Raw genomic sequence first — 21323 nt, 5'->3', positions numbered from 1 at the left:
CTGGTGTTTTTGCAAGATCAGGGACAACGGCGACCTCGACACGAGCCGTTTCAATGGCACAGTGGGGATGAACGCCTGGCTAGCGAGTTCAAGAAAGGAGAGGAGAGGAAGCGGCTATGGCAAGTACAGACACTCTTTTGAGGGAATTTTGCTTGGAGGGCAGAACAGGGAATCAGGTCAAGGCATTTTCTCTTTCTAATTTCTGTGCTGATGGGAATGATCCAGTAGAGAGGATAAGACTAGTGACAGAGGGTAAAAAAGGACAGCCGCGCGAGCAAAGTAGTTGAACAGAGGAGTTGAGATGCACGAGTGGAAGTTGTGAGTGTAGGTAATAAGAGGGAGAACTTCTCACCTGTAACAGGAAGCTCACGGAGCAGAGGGTAGAGCTGGGGAGGGAACAACGGATCCCTGGTGACGGCTTCTAACTCCTCCGTGAAATAAGAAGCCAGAAAATCAGCCAAGAGCGAGGATGAAGGAGACTTGGGGAGAGAGAAGAGGCTGTAAAATAGACATCTTGGAGGGTAAAAGAGACTAAGACACTCAGTTTCTTAGACAAAGGGTATTTTATATAAGTAGGATGTAGTCTTTGGTTCTGAGTCGGTTCTTGATGCCAGACCCATGCTCACGGAATAGGGTCCCGAGAAACACAGAAAAGATAATAAGCGAAAGTACGAAGGCCTCTTGCGTCTCGTATTGACGACGTTAAAGCAGGGAACTGTGTTCAAGACACCACACTCTCACGATCCTGCCTTGGGATAGACGAATCTGGAGGTGCACCCTCGTCTACCCTGGATAGCTGGTTTGCCGCACAGCTAGGGGGGCTATGCGAGTATTGCACCTGTTCTCCCACACTTCCCTGTTCCCGGCAGTCAGGGGGCTGCAAAATTTCAGAACATCGCACGTGAGGGGCGCCTGCCTGGCTCAGTCGGTGGAGCGTGCAATTCTTGATCTCAGGATTGTGAGTTTGAGCCCCAGGTGGGGCATAGAGATTACTTAGAAATAAAATCTTTCCAAAAAAGCGTTAACAACATAGTGCATGAACCTCTTCTCTTCCATATTGTCTGAGGAGACCTCGCATTTCAGATGGCGCAGTAGGAGACGGTGGCGTTCTCTCTAAGCCTGAGTGCCTGAGGGACTTTGTGCAGAGCATAAAGACCATAGACCCACAGTGGGTAAGAATTGTGGATGAAAAAAAAAAAACAACCCAGCTATTATTGTGTTAAGCCACTGGGGTTTGGGGGTTGTGTGTTATCCCAAGTCACAATCTAGAACTTAGTCTTATGCTAACATCACTATTGCACAAAGCTCTTGAGATTCTTAGTGTATTTGGCCTATGCTATCTAATTGCAGTTTAAGGATGGCTATGAGCTTTGAGTCCTTCACAAGATAATGATGGGTCCCTTCTTACAGAGAAACTCACCCAAAACAGAATCACTTCACGTAATCCCATCAGTTAAATAATAAACTGGTACGGGGCTCAAGCTACCTTCTGACATCTTCCCTTCCGTTAGTTTAAATTCCATGATGGTGAACGTGGTCATTGGGAATGACTCGTAGACAAATATATAAAGCTACATGGAAAAGAAAGCCAAGTGTTCACAGTCGTATAGGTAACACAGCATAAAGGATAACGAAGACTTTGAAATAGACCGGACCAAAAACTCGGACATGTATCTTAAGATGGGGAGGAACCCCATTTACACATTGCTGCCAATGGATGCTTCCATGTGGCCGGAGGAAGAAAACCCTTTCGAAACGATGGTCTGTCATTGTGGTACCTACCCGCTGTAGTTCCTATCTACGGAGGGAAGAAACACATTCCCATACTTATCTCCAATTTTATAAAAGGCAGACTCTTTTTCTTTATGTTTTTCAGGTACTGAAGCGGACTAGTGAACGTAATTGATTTGAATTCTGGCCCTGCCACTTAATAATTAACTAAACCTGGACGTAATACTTAATTGCTCTGAGCCTGTCTCCACATCCAGCCTTGTGCTTGGTCATCTAAGAAGCAGAATGAAGTGATTTTAGCACAACAGCTTTGGGGTAAGATTTCCCAGGTACAGTACCTGGCTCCACTGCTCCCCAGCTGTGGACTTTATCTGAACCTCTGTTTCCTTCTGTATAAAGTCAGGACAAGATATTCTCTGCCATCCACCTCACAGGGCTGCTTAAGGATTACATCGAATTACGCATTCGGTGCTTAGCACATAGCAGGCACTCAGTAAATGACAGTTATGATTCTATGGAAATGATACTAAACTTTTAGTGCAGATTAGGACTAACATTTATGGGGCGCCTGGGTGGCTCAGTCAGTTAAGCATCTGACTTCGGCTCAGGTCATGATCTCATAGCTCATGAGTTCGAGCCTCTCATTGGTCTCTGTGCTGAAAGCTCAGAGCCTGGAACCTGCTTCAGATTCTGTGTCTCCCTCTCTCTTTGTCCGTCCCCTACTCTCATTCTGTCTCTCTCTCTCTCTCTCAAAAATAAATAAACATTAAAAAAATGTTTTTTTTAAAAAAGGAATAACATATGTAAAGCACATGAGATATATATAATTAACGAGCAGGAAAGGGAGACAGAACGGCCTGCTACCTCACCCATTTCTCAGAAGACACTAAAAGGGATGTCTGGGTGGCTTGGTTGGTTAAGCATCTGACTCTTGGTTTTGGCTCAGGCCATGATCTCACAGTTCATGAGTTAGAGCCCTGCATTGGGCTCTGCACTCATGTTGCAGAGACTGCTTGGGATTCTCTCTCTCTCTCTCTCTCCCCCTCCCCCACTGGAGCTTACTCTCTCTCTCTCAAAAAATAAATAAACATTAAAAATTTTTTTAGGGGCGCCTGGGTGGCGCAGTCGGTTAAGTGTCCGACTTCAGCCAGGTCACGATCTCGCGGTCCGTGAGTTCGAGCCCCACGTCAGGCTCTGGGCTGATGGCTCGGAGCCTGGAGCCTGTTTCCAATTCTGTGTCTCCCTCTCTCTGCCCCTCCCCCGTTCATGCTCTGTCTCTCTCTGTCCCAAAAATAAATAAACGTTGAAAAAAAATTAAAAAAAAAAAATTTTTTTAAAAAAAGACACTAGAAAGAGGCCCCATAAGCATGTAGCTACCACTGGGTAGACAGTTCAGCTGCCATGGTTGGGAGTCTGGGGAAAACCAAGAAAGGCCATCAGTTCACAGAATGGAAGAATGAGAAGTCAAATACGAATCCAGAGACATCAAGGAACCACCTATTTATGGACAATGAATAATGTGATTAATTAATTCCTGTTCATAGAAATTAACACCAGAGAAGGAACTACCTATTTATGGACAATGAATAATGTGATTAATTAATTCCTGTTCACAGAAATTAAGACCAGAGAAAAATGTTCTTTTTCTTCTAATTAGTCACTTAGATAAACTTAAGGATCTGAAGAACCAAAACATCTATCTATCCTCTCTCCGTCTACGCAGACGTTTCTTCAGAACCTCTATTTGCCAGGCATGAGGAATACTAAGAGAATACTACAGAAGACAGATTCACAATTAAGTCCTTACAATATGCTCTGTGCTAATGCTGGAATGAAACTAACAAGGCCAAACTGATCATCCTTTCGGAACAAGTTCTAGAATGTTCTCTCCCTCCAGATCATTGAAACCAAACTGAAGAGAACTGGACCCACCCATTCTTTCATTGGGCACAGTGCTGTCATCCCAGATGGTCCCCTGAGCAGCCAGCTCTGGCTAGCAGGAGGTCAGGAGAGCAATAGCCTTCACTCCCTAACCCGTGGGCTTAGACATGGTGTGATTAGCACGACATCGAAGGGCTGAAGCCCCAAACCTTGTGGAGAACATGGTGGGTGGGTAAGCCCAGCTGTCTCCCTTGTCTCTGGGAGGAAGGCCTGAGCGATTGCCAGGCATCCCCAGACACAAGGTACGTTCTGTGTCTGCCCCTGCCCTGGACACACTCCTGCTCTGCCTGTCGCCACCACCATCTATACCTGCCCCTCACAAGCTACAACCCACGCTGAGCACCCTGGGACCCACCCCAGCAGCATTCCACAGCCACCCAGAGGGAAACTATGAGTGCCCCTGATTTCTGTCTGCCTACCGGCGGCCACCATTTCAGTCCACCTGGCGCATACCCAGCCACGTACTGCCCACTCTGCCCCCAGCCCCAGGCAGCCAAGCATCCCACTGGCACCACTCCGGGCCTGGCCTTGGCTCTGTCCTGTTTGCGTTCGTGCGTCCTACCTTCCTTCTGGGAAGGGGAAAACAGGTCAGCATTACCTCTACGTCAGGACACCATCACACTTGGTTATGAGCAGAAAGCAGCCAGGATTGTTTACTTTTATACTTCCCTATACTCTCATCCTACTCTAAAAGTACTCCAATAAGGCAAAAGAGTGAATTACAAATAGAAATGAATAGTATAATGAGCCATAATCACTTAAGATTCTTCTTGCATAAACATCGAAGCAAAAACGATTACACATTCACACATGATAGTGACAGCCCCCCAAACATTTTGATATTCGTCATCTGTCATCCTATCTTCAACAGTCCCTCAAGGTCTGATTTCCCAACTGAGATCACAACATATTCTAAACACAAACGATAAAGGGAAACTCTCAGGAAATGTCTTAATAATAACAAAACAAAATGGGTCCTCTGATCCTCCTTTAAAAGATTTGAACTCTCACACGGGGATGACTACCCCATGACCAACACGACACATTTCAGGATATCTGAGTGTGTCTCCTATAATGAGGATTATGGGAGAAAACTACGAGGTTTGGAGGAAGAGAAAAGAATTCTCAAAAGAGAGCTGAAATCTCCACCAGTGTAACTCCATTCGTGACTCATATTTTATACTGGAAATATTTACGATTTGTCTTATACTACAAATTAGTCTACAAAATACCCTCATCTAAGCCTCCCAAACCCTGGGGCTCTTAGCTTGGGAGATGCCAGGCTGAAAAACACAAGGTCTACATCTTGACTATGGTTCCAGGGGCTTTGATCCAAGGCACAGCTAATCGTGGAGTTAGCTCCCCCTGGCGGTGGTGCGTGAACTTAACACACGATGCTATCTGAAAGTCGAAAGGGATCCCAGGGCTTAACTGGTTAAGACCTCTCCTTTTACAAAGGGGGAAATTAAGGCTCTGAAAGGATAAGGGCGCTGCCCAAGGCTCATAGTGGGAAGTGGCCGATCGAAGAACAGAACCCAGCTGTCTGTCAGGACACCACCACACTCGGTTTTGAGCAGAAAGCAGCCAGGATTGTTTACTTTTATACTTCCCTATACTCTCATCCTACTCTAAAAGTACTCCAATAAGGCAAAAGAGTGAATTACAAATAGAAATGAATAGTATAATGAGCCATAATCACTTAAGATTCTTCTTGCATAATAATCGAAGCAAAACACCCCACAATACCTGTACAGAGTAAAGATAGGAAAATACCCCCCCCACACTCCCCCACCCTAACTTCCAGCCTTTTAGAGACCTTTTATCTGTAGCTTTTTTAATGTTTTATTTATCTTTTGGGCGTGGGGGGGGGGAGCTCGAGTTGGGGAGGGGTAGAGAGAGAAAGGGACAGAGGATCTGAAGCAGGCTCTGGGCTAACAGCAGCGATGTGGGCTCGAACTCATGAACTGTGAGATCATGACCTGAGCTGAAGTCGGAGGCTCAACCAACTGAGCCACCCAGGTGCTCCTATATGTACCGTTTTAATATCAACCAGTCAAATTCCTGGACTGAACTCAGAATTGGGTTGCTGTAAATATAAGCAAACACATCAAGAGCACGGATGCTGGGTCCACCTCAGACCCGCCTACCCCCCTCAGGGTGTGGGCCTAGCCCCTCTATTTTCACCTGCTCCCTGGGTACCTCGCCTACTTGGCAGACTTGGGAATCACGGTCATGGGGAGCCTGTAACAGTTCCCGAGGCACAACCAAGATGAATATACCGGTCACCATTGTCCCTGTGCTGTCTGGGCTTCAGTGTCTCATCTAGCTGAGGGGGACGTTCTTTGGGTCTAATCTGCTGCAGTTTGCAGAAAAAGGATACCGCCAAGGTCTGGTGCCACCTGGGCAAGCCAGCAGGCCCCCAGGCAGGTCCCCTGTGGCAGCATGACCTTAAATGAGCTCCTAGCAATCCCAGGGCTGGCCCTCAGGCTGACCTTCCCATACCCCCTGGCCTCGGATTTACCCCTCAGGGGTGTGCTCGTGTTAGCCAAGCTCCCAGAGGATGCCTCCTGTTTTACCCTGAGAAATAGAATCATCCGGCAGCCAGACTTTCAGGTGCGTACCCACGGAAGCCCTGTGGTTGGGTCAACATGGAATCAGAGCAAGAGCAGATGGCGGCTGTTAAGAGTGGTGGGTCAGAAGGAGGACTTTCCTGGAAGAGGGAACAGCACACAAGAGAGCTGCAAATAATTTACCTGGTTGGGGCCATAGGCAGGAGGCAAGGCCAGGGAACCATTGCCTGATGTGGCAGCTAAAAGTCTGGACCTCGTTCAGGAAATGACGGGAAGTCACTAAGGGTCACTAAGCAGGATAGTGACATGACTGGAGTGCATTTTACGGCCACACATGGAAGACAGGCCAGTGAAGGGATGGCCACAAGAAAACCCAGCAGAGAATCCTAGAAGCAGAGATGGGTCAGGAAGAGGAAGGCCCGAAACAGGTCCTTTAGATGTGACAAGGACAGGGTTACACTGTGAACGAGGCCAGGGATATTTAGGAGGCACGGAGAGAGGAGGGAACAGACGATGACGTAGAGTGACCGTGGACTAGTGGCATTTGGAATACTTGGGCTGCTGGAAGACCAGTGAAATTTCTAGAAACAAAATTAAGAACCAAAATAAGGTAGCTAATTTTTTTATTTTTCCAATAAGGATAATTTGTTAAAATGATCACGTTTTCAGGTCACTATTTAATACAAAAAGGGGGGGGGGCATTTTAACTCTCCCCAGGATAGGAAGGCCTAACCTCCAATAAAGGATGATCATTTAAATGGAATAAATTTCGCCTGATAACCAACTCTTCATGTCGCATTTACTTACTGTTCTCATTTCATCATGGATTATACAATCTCACTTCTATTGATGACGCTAGTTCGCTGAGGGTGAATTGTTCTGTAAAACTGTTTTGTTTTGTTTTCCCAAAGAGAAGAGGAAAGAGATTGGCTACAAATCGAGTCAAGAGTTTTTGGTTTCTGCAGGATGAAGACTGATTTGAGAAAATGAATGCACCGAGAGGAAAAAAACAATTGAAAGAAAGATTTAAAGATAGGAACTAAATGCAACATAGTATCCCAGACTGGATCCTGGCACGGCAAAAGAACATTAGTGGAAAAAACGATGAAATACGAATAAAGTCTATGGCTATCCCATAACAGTATTATATCAATATTAATTGCTTAGTTTTGATAAATGTCCCGGTTACGTAAGATGTTAGCATGTGCGAACCCTCTGTATTGCCTTTGCAACACTTACAGATCTAAAATGATTTATAAACAGAAAAGGCTTTTAAAAACAGCAGCAACAACACAGAAGAGAAAGGAGACGAGCGACAGACTGAAGTTCCCCCGGTTGGACTTTGGAGCCAGGTGGCAGGTGGCCCGGGCCTCGCACAAGAGAGGAACACCTCCCTCCCCGAGATCAGAGGAAAGGGTTGGACGCAGTCACAAATAACTTGCTAATAAATTTGTCCGCAGGAATTGGAAAAGGAAGCTTTCTTCTTTTCACTAATAAGATAATGTAGTAAATAAATGATAGGACAAACAGGTAAATAAAAATCGTTTCTAAATGCAGGTGAAAAGTAAGTAAAATGTAGACCGAAGATAGAAATGAGTGGTTAATATTGCTTGGAGAGAAAAACAGCAGCAGCCTTGGACCAGGCTCCGTCTCCTAATAATTCTGCTCTGCAAGGATACTGAGAGCTGAAATCAGCAACCTAGAAAAGCCTTACTTTAGAGCAGCAGGTAAATTACGGAGGGTATTTCCAAGACCGCACTGAAATAATGGCAGGACCCTGAGAGGGAGAGTAATCGAGAGTGGAAGTGAGCAAAACCTAGAAGGAAGACAGGTGCTCAGCACAAGGAATAAATTCCAGAAGACACTGCAGTTGCTGCCATTTTCTGTCAAATTCTTCCATTTCATTTCAGGAACAAGCGCAGGCCCTAGCAAAAGCTTTCCATAGATCCCCACTAGTACATTTTACGTATTTTAAATTCTTCTGCACCGAAAGTATGAATAATCAGCTTCTTATCAGCAGCCGACCTTCACGTTAATACATTTTTTAACGGCAAAAAAATATACAGTGACTGCTCTAATACTTGCTTCTGGCTCTCCATTTTTAGGGGGGAAACCCAGTAAAAAATATACGCTTTTATTCTCAAAGGGGATGCATCAAATAATATCAAACATATTATTTTAAATTAATATATGAAAATCAAGAAATATTATGGCATGATTGCGACAAAAGCATTGACTCTCTAGATAATAAGATTATTATGATTTAGGGGCGCCTGGCTGGCTCAGTCGGTAGAGCATGCAGCTCTTGATCTCAGGGTCCTGAGTTCAAGCCCCACATTGGGTATGGAGCCTACTTAATAAAATAAAATAAAATAAGATAAAATAAAATAAAATAAAATAGAAATGAAATGAAACAAAACAAAGTAAAATAAAATAAAATAAAAATAGATGAATACTTCTTAAAAAAAAAGATTATGATTTAAGTCATCTGGGAAACGTTGCATGCTCTTTTATAAATGGTCATTGTGCCCCAGTATATTGTAACTAAATACTAACCTAGGTTTCTTCCATTTCAAACAAACTCCAACTCTGATTAATTTAAGCCAAAAAAGGATTTAATGGAAGGACAGTATGTATGTCTAAGAAGAGCTAAAGGGGCAGGAACCAAGGCACCTTCCAGGATCCAGGGAGAGGAACCAATAATGGTTGCATCAAGGCCCTGACATTGCACCAAGCGTGTCTTCTGATCTCGTGTCATTCTGCTGAGGATTCAGAGTAGTGAGAGAGTCCATTTGGTCAGCCTGGGGCATGGAGAACAGGCTGAAGAACCTGTTCATGAGAATGTCATGAAGAACAATTCTCCAAAACCATCCACACCGTGCATAGATAATTCTGCAAAGGACGGTTAGTGGAAGAAATGGAGGTACATAAGGGGCAGCCACTACTTACCTTATTCTTTCATGTGGCCGTGCCTCTGCCTGAACTTGGAATGCCCCTTGACCTGAAATGCCCCTAGTCTTCCAGACCACCTGGTGAACTCTTATTTTCCTCCTGAAAACCCAGATAAAATAGCCCTTTCTGTGAAGCCTGGCAGAGGAAATGACTTTGCACTGTCTTTGTACCTCATACACGCATCCCTTGTTGAACTGTTCACACTAAATTGTAATAATTTGTATTTGTTTGGATCTCTCCTATTAGACTGTAAATTTCTGGAGGGCAGAAATAATGTTTTTTCACCTCTGCTGCCTCTGTGCTTAAAACAGTGCTCATGATTAAGTATTCAACAAATGCTTGCTAAAATAAATGCAAACAATAAACCACTGCTATGTTTAAAAAGAGAAGAAGAAGAAAGAGAGGAAGGAAGGAAGGAAGGAAGGAAGGAAGGAAGGAAGGAAGGAAAGGAAGGGAGGGGAGGGGAGGGGAGGGGAGGGGAAGGGAAGGGAAGGGAAGGGAAGGGAAGGGAAGGGAAGGAAAGGAAAGGAAAGGAAGAATAAAGCAAAAAGAAAGAAAAAATTAAAACTTTGAGGAAGCACAAGGAAAAACCTTTATAGACACAAAATAATTATCTGTTACCTTTGCAAATCTGCGTGATGTTTGAGAAAGCCTGGCAATATCTTCAAGATCCAGATAAGAAATGATACTCAGGAGCAAATTGTCTGAGAGCCGTTCAAGGAAGTCAAATTTACCTTCACATAAATTGAAGACATAGTCTAATACTCTTGCACCAAATATTAAGGCAATTTGAACTGCAATTCAAAGAAACCAACAAACCAACAAGGTTATCATGTGCAGTCAGGTAAAAACCACGACCTGTATCAGTAAGACGGGCTTTAGGGCATTCTTCCCCCCAGGGGGTAATGTTGGATTAGACCAAGTCATTCCTACTGTCACCAAGCTGCCCCTGGGACTCGTGATATGCCTTTGTGAGACATTTGTTTCCAACTGCTGTCTCCGCGGTGAGATCAGAACCTTTGAGGGACACTCACTGTTGAACGCAGTGATGAACTGCATCCCTTGATTTCATCAGCACCAACTTCAGACAACTGATTTAACTAGTCTCAGTGCCTCCCTTAGCCTCATCCCTGACTGGGCAAAGATGCTGGTCCACGTGGGTTTTCTGCCACCCTCCCTCTCCCCTGATTGGCCTGAAACATGTCAATATCTCTTCATTTGAGTTGAGTTTTCTTCTCTCATTGCTAAACGTGTTTCTCCACCAAACTTTCTTCTTTCCTCTTTACCTTCTTTCATCCCCATCTTTACATAATAGGGGGAAAAAAAATAGAAAGAGGAAAATAAGTGGATATTTCATGAAAATTGTGTTAACTTTTGCCTAATGTTTTGTATGCTTTTTCAGTCATTTCCAAGTTAGGGAATAGTTCACAAAGAATCAGCCCATATAATGGTCCTACCTAAGCATGTTCAGTGCAAGAAAGTACTAGCTTGGTTCTTTTTTTAACCCGGAAAAACCTTCAATGTTTGGAAGGATATATATTCAAATTTTAACGTGGTTAAATCTGGATGGTGACTTTCACTTCGCTCCCTTTTGTTTATTTGTGTTTTCTAATATTTCTACAATAAACGTGTATTGCCAGTGTAATTTGTTTACATCTAGGTAGGAAGGAAGGGAAGAAGGAAGGAAAGCACGCTACCTCCTTATACAAGAGAGGAAAACATTGTGATGATGGAATAAGCAGGTGGATTCCAGGGATCCCAAAGCAGGGACGTTTTTGGTTTCTTGGGGCTCATGTTTTCCATTCGGACTCTGAAAGCACCACTATAACTAGCCTTTCTAGAGACCTGTTCTTCAAAGACAGAGCACTCTCTACTCTACATAAGACTAAATACCCAAGATTTGGGGGACCACCTTCCTTCCTCAGCCTGGAACATTCCTCCTGGAGCAGGCGGGATGGAGCTGTCAGGAACACTGGGCCCCCTGGAGGAGTCGGCAGAACTGATTCAACTGGTTGATGGGTCTCCGATTTCAGAATGGATGTAAGGTGTGGACCATATTTATGCAAAAACTCTAACTGTGCAACTTGGAAGAGCCAGGCATATGTGATTTCTCTCCCGAACTGGTCAGTCAAGCACTCTAGGGCATTAAGGGTTTTAGTTGCTTCTGAATCCCAAGTGGTTCCAATTCAAGGCACTTCGAAAGTCCAAGGGCTTTCCTCAGGGAAAAACAGCCCCGTCAACTCTAAAGGATAGTTATTGTGGACAACTCCTAGCCCAACAGCAGAATAAGAAGAAAAAGTGGTGCTTACTTATTGGAGGGAGAAGAGAAGCCCTGAGTGCAATAAAACATCCCTTAATATAACTGGAGATGTTTGTCCATTTTACAATGCCAGGAAAACATGTTCAATGAAGACTCAGATTTACTTTAGGAATTCTCTACCAGTAAAGTCCTCAAAATGTAAAAACTAGAAAAGGATATATACCAGTATTTTAGGATACATAAAAGTATTTATACTATAAAATATATAATTAAAAAGGATATACAAAATGATATATAAAAGTATTTGTGTTCAGTTGTATGTAACCAACATTTATTTCTTTTGAAATAACAACAACAAAAAAAAGGTAAAACAAAATCCATTTTGAAAAGCAAAATCACTGTCTTCATGTTGGACTATGTGGTGACCAGCTTCCAAGGTGGCACCACAGATTCTCTTCTCCTGGGCTCATTTTTCTGTGTCTCCCTCCCACACTGAATTAGAGGTGACCTATGTGACCAATAGGATAGTGTATGAACGACATTCCAAGTCTTGGTCGTAAAAGACAGAGGGCATTCTGTCTTGCTGCTGCCTCTGGGATCACTCACACTGGGAGAAGCCAACTGCCATATGCTAACAATGCTCAGCAGTGTTCTGGAGAGGCCCATGGGGAAAGAAATTGAAACTTCCCAGCTACAACCACCACTTATTTGTCAGCCATCTATGGGAGTCCTCAAGGGATTCGAGCCTCAAGCCCCAGTCGAGCCTTCAGATGACCGAGGCTCCACACGACACCATACAAGACCCTGAATCGCACGATGGAGCTAAGCTGCTCTTAAATTCCTGACCCACAGACACCGTTTGAGTTAATAAACATTTATTATTGTTTTAACCAATTAAGTTTCAGGGTAATTTGTTACACAACAATAGACAATAAAAATTTGGGTGCCTCCAAGTGTTGTGGTGCCATAATGGAAACCCAAGATGTGGGAGTAGCTTTGAAATTGGCAATTGTACAGAAAATCTGAATGAGTTTGAGGAGGGTGTTAAGTGCAAGGATGAAGAGCTTTCAATAAATACTATAATTAATTAATTAATAGCTGTTAGTAGATGCTTGATGGACTCTGAGGAGGCTTTATAGGCAAGAGTTTAAAGGAAAGTGAAGAAAATATTATTAAAAACTGGAGGACAGATCCTTGTCATGTAGTGGCAGAAAGTTCAGTTACATTATTGCCTACTGAGATATGCAAAGCAGGAAACAGACTTGAGATGTGATTCAGCTATGTAGATTTCCAAGCAAGGTGTTGAACATGCTGTCTGATTTCTTCTTGCTGCTTAAAGTAAAATGTGAGAGCAAAGAGAGAAGCTAAAGAAGGTTTCTTACAAAGCTGCCAGGATTTGCTGGTCTAGAATATTCTGTGCCTCGTCAGATGGCAAACAATGCTAAAATTAAGGAATGCCTTGGGAATGCAAGCTGGTGCAGCCACTCTGGAAAACAGTATCGAGGTTCGTTCCTCAAAAAACTAAAAATAGAACTACCCTACGACCCAGCAATTGTACCACTAGGCATTTATCCAAGGGATACAGGTGTGCTGTTTCAAAGGGACACATGCACCCCCATGTTTATAGCAGCACTATCAACAATAGCCAAAGCATGGAAAGAGCCCAAATGTCCATCGATGGATGAATGGATAGAGGAGGTGTGGTATAAATAAATGATGGAGTATTACTCGGCAATCAAAAAGAATGAAATCTTGGCATTTGCAACTACATAGATGGAACTGGAGGGTATTATGCTAAGTGAAATTAGTCAGAGAAAGACAAAAATCATATGACTTCACTCACTCATATGAGGACTTTAAGACACAAAACAGATGAACATCAGGGAAGGGAAGCAAAAATAATATAAAAACAGGGAGGGGGACAAAACAGAAGAGACTCATAAATATGGAGAACAAACTGAGGGTTACTGGAGGGGTTGTGGGAGGGGAGATGGGCTAAATGGGTAAGGGGCACTAAGGAATCTACTCCTGAAAGCATTGTTGCACTATATGCTAACTAATTTGGATGTAAATTTAAAAAAAAATTAAATTTAAATTTAAAAAAAAGAAACAAACGAAAATAATAAAAATTAAAAAAAAAATTAAGGAATGCCTCTCAGGCAAAAGTCAAATTTGGAAAAATCTCAGGAAAATATGGTCTGAAGATGAAGCTGAGGGCGTGGCTGGAAAATGCTTTGTTAAGAACCATTCAGTCAAATTTTAGAGCTTTCAAAAAGCTGAAGGGGGGGGCGCCTGGGTGGCGCAGTCGGTTAAGCATCCGACTTCAGCCAGGTCACGATTTCGCGGTCCGTGAGTTCGAGCCCCGCGTCAGGCTCTGGGCTGATGGCTCAGAGCCTGGAGCCTGTTACCGATTCTGTGTCTCCCTCTCTCTCTGCCCCTCCCTCGTTCATGCTCTGTCTCTCTCTGTCCCAAAAATAAATAAACGTTGAAAAAAAAAATTTAAAAAAAAAAAAAAAAGCTGAAGGGTATTGCCACTCAGGAGGCAAGCACAGAAACCAAGTTAAAGAAGGGCTTATCTAAAAACAAAAACGGGGCGCCTGGGTGGCTTGGTCGGTTAAGCGTCTGACTTCGGCTCAGGTCATGATCTCACGGTCCGTGAGTTCGAGCCCTGCGTCGGGCTCTGTGCTGACAGCTCAGAGCCTGGAGCCTGTTTCAGATTCTGTGTCTCCCTCTCTCTCTGCCCCTCCCCCGTTCATGCTTTGTCTCTCTCTGTCTCAAAAATAAATAAACGTTAAAGAAAATTTTTTAAATAAATAAAAATAAAAACAAAAACAAACAAACAAAAATAAAAAAAACAAAACAAAAACAAAGGTGTGTAGGTGTGGTTTTATTTAATGGAGTGAACCCCAGTAACAGCAATAGACAACACATGAAGTTTTAAGAGAATTCTACTGGTGGAAACACCACCTGCCAGCTTGAACTGGAAGGGTCAGAGGCAGTGGAAAAGGAAAAAGACTTTGGACTCTCAAATTCCTACCAACAGGAAGTAGGCTGAGAAAACAAAACCTGCAAAGATGGGTTATCTTTTGTGGACAAGGAAGATGGCTCAGACGATGGAACCAAGAGCCCAGGAGGTGAAGCCCAAGACTCATGAAGAATTGGCTACAACAGGGCTTAGAAATATTGTTACACTAACTAACATAAAATCAGACCTACTGGACAACCCCTCAGAAATATATAATTTATCAATTCTGACTCAAGAAGAAAAAGAAAACCTGAGAGACTATAACCAGTAAAAACTTTGAAACCACGGATTGGATTAAAGAGGAAAACCGTCAAGCAAAGCTTCAGATCTACACTGCTTGTGAGCCTTTAATAAACTCCCAGAGAACAGACAATCCATATCTTAGGTAATTTGTCCCAAAGAATAGAAGTAGAAGGAAACCCCCAACTCACATTATGAGGTTGCTTAAACTAGAAATGATGGTAGGCAAGAAGAAAATTTGCATCTGGAAAATCACTTAGGAGCATACATGGCAAAAATTCTAAATAAATAAAAATTCTAGTTCTAAATAAAAAAATTCTAATTAGGAAATTCAATCTATCAATATATAAAATAAATAGATAAATTGTGACCAGGATAGTTAATCCCAGGATAATCCAAGGATGCAATAACTTTGGAAGACTATTTAATATAATTCACCATATAAACAAATAGGTTTATAGGAGGAAAAATGATCATCTCAAAAATACAGAAAAATTATTTCGTGAGTTCTAACCCCTATTTATGAATAAAAACTCTTAGGAAATTGGGGCACCTGGGTGGCTCTGTCAGTTAAGCATCCAACTCTTGATTTCAGCTCAGGTCATGATCCCACAGTTCATGAGAACAAGCCTCACGTTGGGCTCTGTGCTGACAGCAAGGAGCCTGCTTGGGATTCTCTTTCTCCCTCTCTCTCTGCCCCTCTCCTTTACCATCTCTTGCTCTCGCTCTCTCTCTCAAATTAAATAAACATTTAAAAAAAAAGAAATTCTAGGGGCACCTGGGTGGTTCAGTCGGTTAAGCGTCCGACTTTGGCTCAGGTCATGATCTCGCAGTTTGTGAGTTCGAGCCCCACGTCGGGCTCTGTGCTGGAAGCTCAGAGCCTGGAGCCTGCTTCAGATTCTGTGTCTCCCTCTCTCTCTGCCCCTCCCCCCCCCCCACTCTCAAAAATAAACAAACATTTAAAAAAAAAAAGTAAAACAAAAAAAGAAATTCTACTGAAAATGGTCAGCATCGCTTCTCTGTATACCAGCAACAATTAATTCAAAGTGATGACTTAATACGCATTTGTCTTTTGACCCAGTAATCTCACAAACATATTGCCTAAATATGAAACAACCCATGCACAAGGTTATGCATTTTGACACTCTTCGTATTATCACAAGATTGGAAAGAACCCAAGATTTCATCACTAGGATTCTGGTGCATTCACACAAAGAAATACTATGCAGCTGTGAAAGAAAAGAAGAAGGAAGAGGAGGGGGAGGAAGATCTCTAGAGGCATGAAGTGATCTCCAGGATATCCTGGCGGAAACGGTAGGGGTAGAACGCTACCATTGGTATAACAAGTTAAGGGGATACAAACACATATGTATATGAATTTGTTTATATCGGCACAAAGAATCACTGAAAATGTCCATCACAAACACAAGCGGTTAGCCTAGGGAAAGGGAAGGAAAAGGCGGAACAGATAGGGATGAAACCAAACCTCTGTAGGTACATTGTTTTACAGTTTTGACTTGGGAAACACATCCAAGTTTTACATAATCTTACAACAGAATTTTAATCGTTTCGAATTTTAATCTTTAAAACTTAAAACAGAATTAAAGTGGATTTTTTACCTGATTTTATTCTTTTTTTAAAAGTGTGTTTATTTTGAGAGAGACAGAGACAGCATGGGTGGGGGAGGGGCAGAGAGAGAGAGAGAGAGAGAGAGAGAGAGAATCCCAAGCAGGTTCCCTGCCACCGCCAGCAGCTCAGAGCCTGATGTGGGGCCCGAACCCACAAAACTGCAAGATCATGACCTGCGCCAAAACCAAGAGTCAGAAGCTTAACCGGCTGAGGTACCCAAGTGCCCCTACATGATCCTACTCGTAGCTACAAAAAAAAAAAAAAAAAATCACCAACTACCCGGGAAGAATTTGAGCAAAACATGTTTAAAGGTCAAATAAGACCGATGTGAAGAAAACGTTAAAACTCTACGTAAAAGAAGATCTAAATCAATGGAGACCTATACCATGCTCATTTTGAGAAGACCAAAGGATGACAATTCTGTCCTCAAAAATCTAGAAATTCCACCCAATTCCAATTAAAATCTCAACAGGGATCTTTGCATAGCTTTACCAGCTGGCCTTAAAACTCATATGCAGAGTAAAAAGTCAAGAACAGGTAAACAGTTCTTTTTTTGTAAAGAAACGGAGGAGGAGGAAGATGAATTCATTTTAGCAGGTAAGAAAACTTACTATAAAGATGGTAATTAAAGCAGTGTAGTGTTGGTGGGAGACAAACTAAAGATCCTGTCCTATAAATACAGAAAAAACGTAAAACTTCTCATCTCATCATAGCCAAAAATACACTTGAGATAAGTTAAAGACTAAAATATGAGGAACAAGTTGTAAGATAGTTCAATTAAAAATAGGAGTATATCCTCACGAAATCAGAGAAGGGAAAGATGTCTTAAAACACAAAAGTATAAGCCATATATTAAAAGACTGACAAGGGGTGCCTGGGTGGCTCGGTCAGTTAGCATCTGACTCTGGATTTCAGCTCAGGTCACGATCTCATGATCGGTCAGATCAAGCCCCGAGGAGGGCTCTGCACTGACAGTGTGGAACCTGCTTGGGATTCTCTCTTTCCGTCTCTCTCTGCCCCTCTCCTGCCCCTCCCGTGCCCCTCCCTTGCTCTCTTGCTCTCTTGCAAAATAAATAAATAAACTTTTTTTAAATAAATAAATCATTTTCAAAAACATTTATAAAAAGAGGTTGACAAATTTGAACTACATTAAAATCGCAAACCTCTATATGGGTAAAAACACATAAACAAGGTGACAAGATGAACCAAAAACATGGTGAAACCTCTGCAGCACATTTAACCAAACTTAGTATTCAAAATATGCATGTAAAAAAATTCCTACAATCAATAGAAAAAAGGATAAACAACCAAAAAGTGGAAACAGGCAAAGAAGTGAACTAGCATTTCTCAGAAGGGAAGACCCACATCGTTAATAAGTGTAAGAAAAGACATTCAACCTCATTAATAATCAGGGAATTTACACACCCAGTTTGGCAAAAATTAACATGTATCTCTGATTACAGCAAATGTTGGTAGGAATATAAAGAAATAACATCTCTCATGAAATGCCAACGAGAGTATAAACTGATTTAACCCCCTTGGAGAGGAGATTGTCATTCCCTGGTAAAGTTGAAGAGGCACATATCCTACAACTTGACGAATACACTTCTACACACCCAACTTAAAGAAACATTCACACATTACACAAGGGTAAATGAAGATGTGTTGTTGCAACAAAGTGGAAACCACCTAACAACCCTCAGTAAGGGAGATGTTTGAGTAACCTATGGTTTATAATAGAATACCATTAACTACTGAGATGAATGAACTAGACCTACATACATCAACATGAATAAATCTCAAAACCAGTGTTGAATAATAAAGCAAAGTTGGAATATGATATATTAGGATGCCATTTATGTAAAATGTTAAACATCGGGGCGCCTGGGTGGTGCAGTCGGTTAAGCGTCTGACTTCAGCCAGGTCACGATCTCGCGGTCCGGGAGTTCGAGCCCCGCGTCAGGCTCTGGGCTGATGGCTCAGAGCCTGGAGCCTGTTTCCGATTCTGTGTCTCCCTCTCTCTCTGCCCCTCCCCGGTTCATACTCTGTCTCTCTCTGTCCCAAAAATAAATAAATGTTGAAAAAAAAATTAAAAAAAAAATAATAAAATGTTAAACATCTAAAAATACTATGTATCATTTATGTATAATAGAATATCCTTGGAAATGAAAATCGCAGTAGAAGGGAATGGAGGGAAAATAGGGAAGAGGTAGAAATTTGACTGTATATGTAATGATTTTATGTTTTTAAAAGATATTAAGTAAATATGGGGCTCACTTCGGCAGCATGTATAATGAAACTAGGATGATAAAGGAAGATTAATATGGCCCTGAGAAGAGATGACGACAAAGTTAAAACCATTTAGAGTAGATTCTCTGATCCTTTGTTACCAGCTAGAAATTAAAAAAAAAGTAACCAAAAAAATTCCAACTACCTGGAAATTGAACAAAATGTTTCTAAATAACCTATGGGTCAAAGAAAAAATCAAAATGGAACTTAGGAGATATTTTAAACTGAATGAGAATAAAGATAGAACTTATCAAGACTAATATAGCTACACTTAAAGAAAGTTTAGGGCGGGGGCGCCTGGGTGGCGCAGTCGGTTAGGCGTCCGACTTCAGCCAGGTCACGATCTCGCAGTCCGTGAGTTCGAGCCCCGCGTCGGGCTCTGGGCTGATGGCTCAGAGCCTGGAGCCTGTTTCCGATTCTGTGTCTCCCTCTCTCTCTGCCCCTCCCCCGTTCATGCTCTGTCTCTCTCTGTCCCAAAAATAAATAAACGTTGAAAAAAAAAATTTTAAAAAAAAAAAAAAAAAAGAAAGTTTAGGGCGAAAATGGCTGAGAACAATGATTTAAGCTTCTGTCTCAAGAAGCTAAGAGAAGAACAAATCAGACCTAGTGGAAGTAGTAGGAAGGAAATAATAAAGGTAAGAACAGGAATCAAAAATAATAAATAAATAAATAAATAAAGTAAGTAAGTAAGTAAGTAAATAGAAAATTAACAGAGCTAAAAGTTCTTTGAAAAAAAATAATAAAACAAATAAACCCCTAACAAGGGGCCACAAAGAAAAAAAAAAGGAGAAAGCACAAATTATCATTATCAAGGGATGAAAACTAGAACAGCACTACAGACACTACAGCCATTGAAAGAAGAGGAGATTATGAGCAAAATACACCAACATATTTGATAATTTGGATAAATGAAGTAAATGTGACAAATGCTAACATCTTTTGTTATTGGTGTTGGGTTTTCTTCTGTTTTGTAGGTTTAAGATATTTCTGAATTTTAAAGCTTTCAAAGGGCAAGGTATAGAACACAATGTATAAGATTCTTCTTTTTGGGTTAATAGATTTTGTATATATGCATAGACCATTTCTGGAAGGATATTCAAGAAACTGTTACTGATGGTTGTCACAGGAACTGAACATGAGATCAGAGGGAGACTTACTTTTATTCTAAAATTGTTTGTTTTTTAAGTTTATTTATGTTATTGAGAGAGAGAGAGAGAGAGAGAGAGAGAGAGAGAATCCCAAGCAGGTTTTACACTGTCAGCATGGAGCCTGACATGGGGCTCAAACTCATGAAGAGTGAGACCCATGACCTAAACTGAAATCAAGAGTGGGACATTCGACCGGGCCACCCAGGCGCCCCTATTTTAAAAATCTTTTTAAACTGATTTAATTTTTGCTTTACTATGTGTATTATCTCAAAAAATTAGTCAATAAAAAAATAATAAAATACAACAAGTCTTACTCAGATCTGCTTTCCCTGCTCTGTAGCCCAGAGCTAGGCTCCCACACTTCGTCGAAGTGCTTTTGCCTCTAACACTCTCCTACCCCACCTCTACCCACAGACCCCTACCCCAGGCAGGCAGAAACTAGAAATCCAGGCTGAAGACAAGGACCAGCTGATTGAAGAGGCCAGAGAGAAGGAGGGGAGTTGACTAAGAGGTGGTGGGTAGGCCTGAGAAAATAAAGTCCCAAGTCAAAGTCTGAGATACAGGCTAAGTGAAGAAGGAACCCAGAGAAAATGGATCACGGATCCATGGTGTGGGCCTGGCACAGGTTTGGGAATAAGGTAAGAACATCTGTTTCCCACTCTCTTATTTCCGGTGTACCAATATTCTTAGAATCTGACCACAGGCCAATATTTCAGGATTATTAGTATTTATTCGAGTTATCAACTTTCCATTATAGTCCCCATTTCGAACATGCAGTCCCATTTTCCTCATAAATCATCTAAATGTCCAAGAGAATTTCCATTCTTTGACGTCTATACTACATCACCATATCACCCACGTTTCCTTTCACAAGCAACGGCAGAAACAAGAAACTTTGTCGTTTGGTTCAGAAGATAACGGTTGTTGAAGCCATTTGGTTTTATCACAGGGATTTTTGTGGATTGGCCTAAATACTTAACCACTACTTATACCTCATTCGAAGATCAAAGCAACCAACTATAAAAGGGACATAAGTTGGAAAACAACTTATTTTTAGGTTGGATTCAACTTCAACCCATGAATCAGCACTTTGAGTGGAGTTTATATAGGCAGATTTTTGCCTTAGACTCAGTTTTTTAAAATATTTCCAATAGCTAATTTTCTGATTATTCCTATTTATTTAACTGAGAGGAAAAAATCCATAGATGTTTCTTCAGATTTTTTAAGGTCTCAGGAAAAAAAAAAATTCAAACTTCATAGACAAGTGGACAAAGAATACAGACAGGCAAATTACTGAAAGGATATAAATGGTAATTCAACATGACAGGATGCTCAACTTACTAGTTATCAGGAAAATGTTAATTAAATATGACACTATTTTCACCATCTGGCCGCAAAAGATGAAAAAGAATAGTAATATCTAATTAGTGATGGCAAAGGTGCAAGAAAACCATATCCTGGTGGATGGAGTATAATTAATACAGCAGTTTTTCAGAGAACAGTTTTGTGTGTGCGAGAGAACAGTGAAGTAATTGGCA

At 41.7% G+C, this 21323-nt stretch overlaps 1 protein-coding gene across 1 annotated transcript in view; it reads right to left on the bottom strand.

Annotated features, from left to right (window-relative positions):
• FBXO36 (F-box protein 36) overlaps window positions 1-21323 on the bottom strand; it is an 88765-nt gene that overhangs the window by 5062 nt on the left and 62380 nt on the right. Inside the window, exon 3 of the mRNA XM_043578108.1 lies at window positions 9816-9988. Within this exon, the coding sequence (XP_043434043.1) occupies window positions 9816-9988 (173 nt within the window). The remainder of the gene's footprint in view (window positions 1-9815; window positions 9989-21323) is intronic.

The sequence above is a fragment of the Prionailurus bengalensis genome, chromosome C1, assembly GCF_016509475.1.
Source record: "Prionailurus bengalensis isolate Pbe53 chromosome C1, Fcat_Pben_1.1_paternal_pri, whole genome shotgun sequence".
Classification (NCBI taxonomy): domain Eukaryota; kingdom Metazoa; phylum Chordata; class Mammalia; order Carnivora; family Felidae; genus Prionailurus; species Prionailurus bengalensis.
Note: the sequence above shows the minus strand (reverse complement) of the source record. Positions and strands in the feature narration are given on the sequence as shown.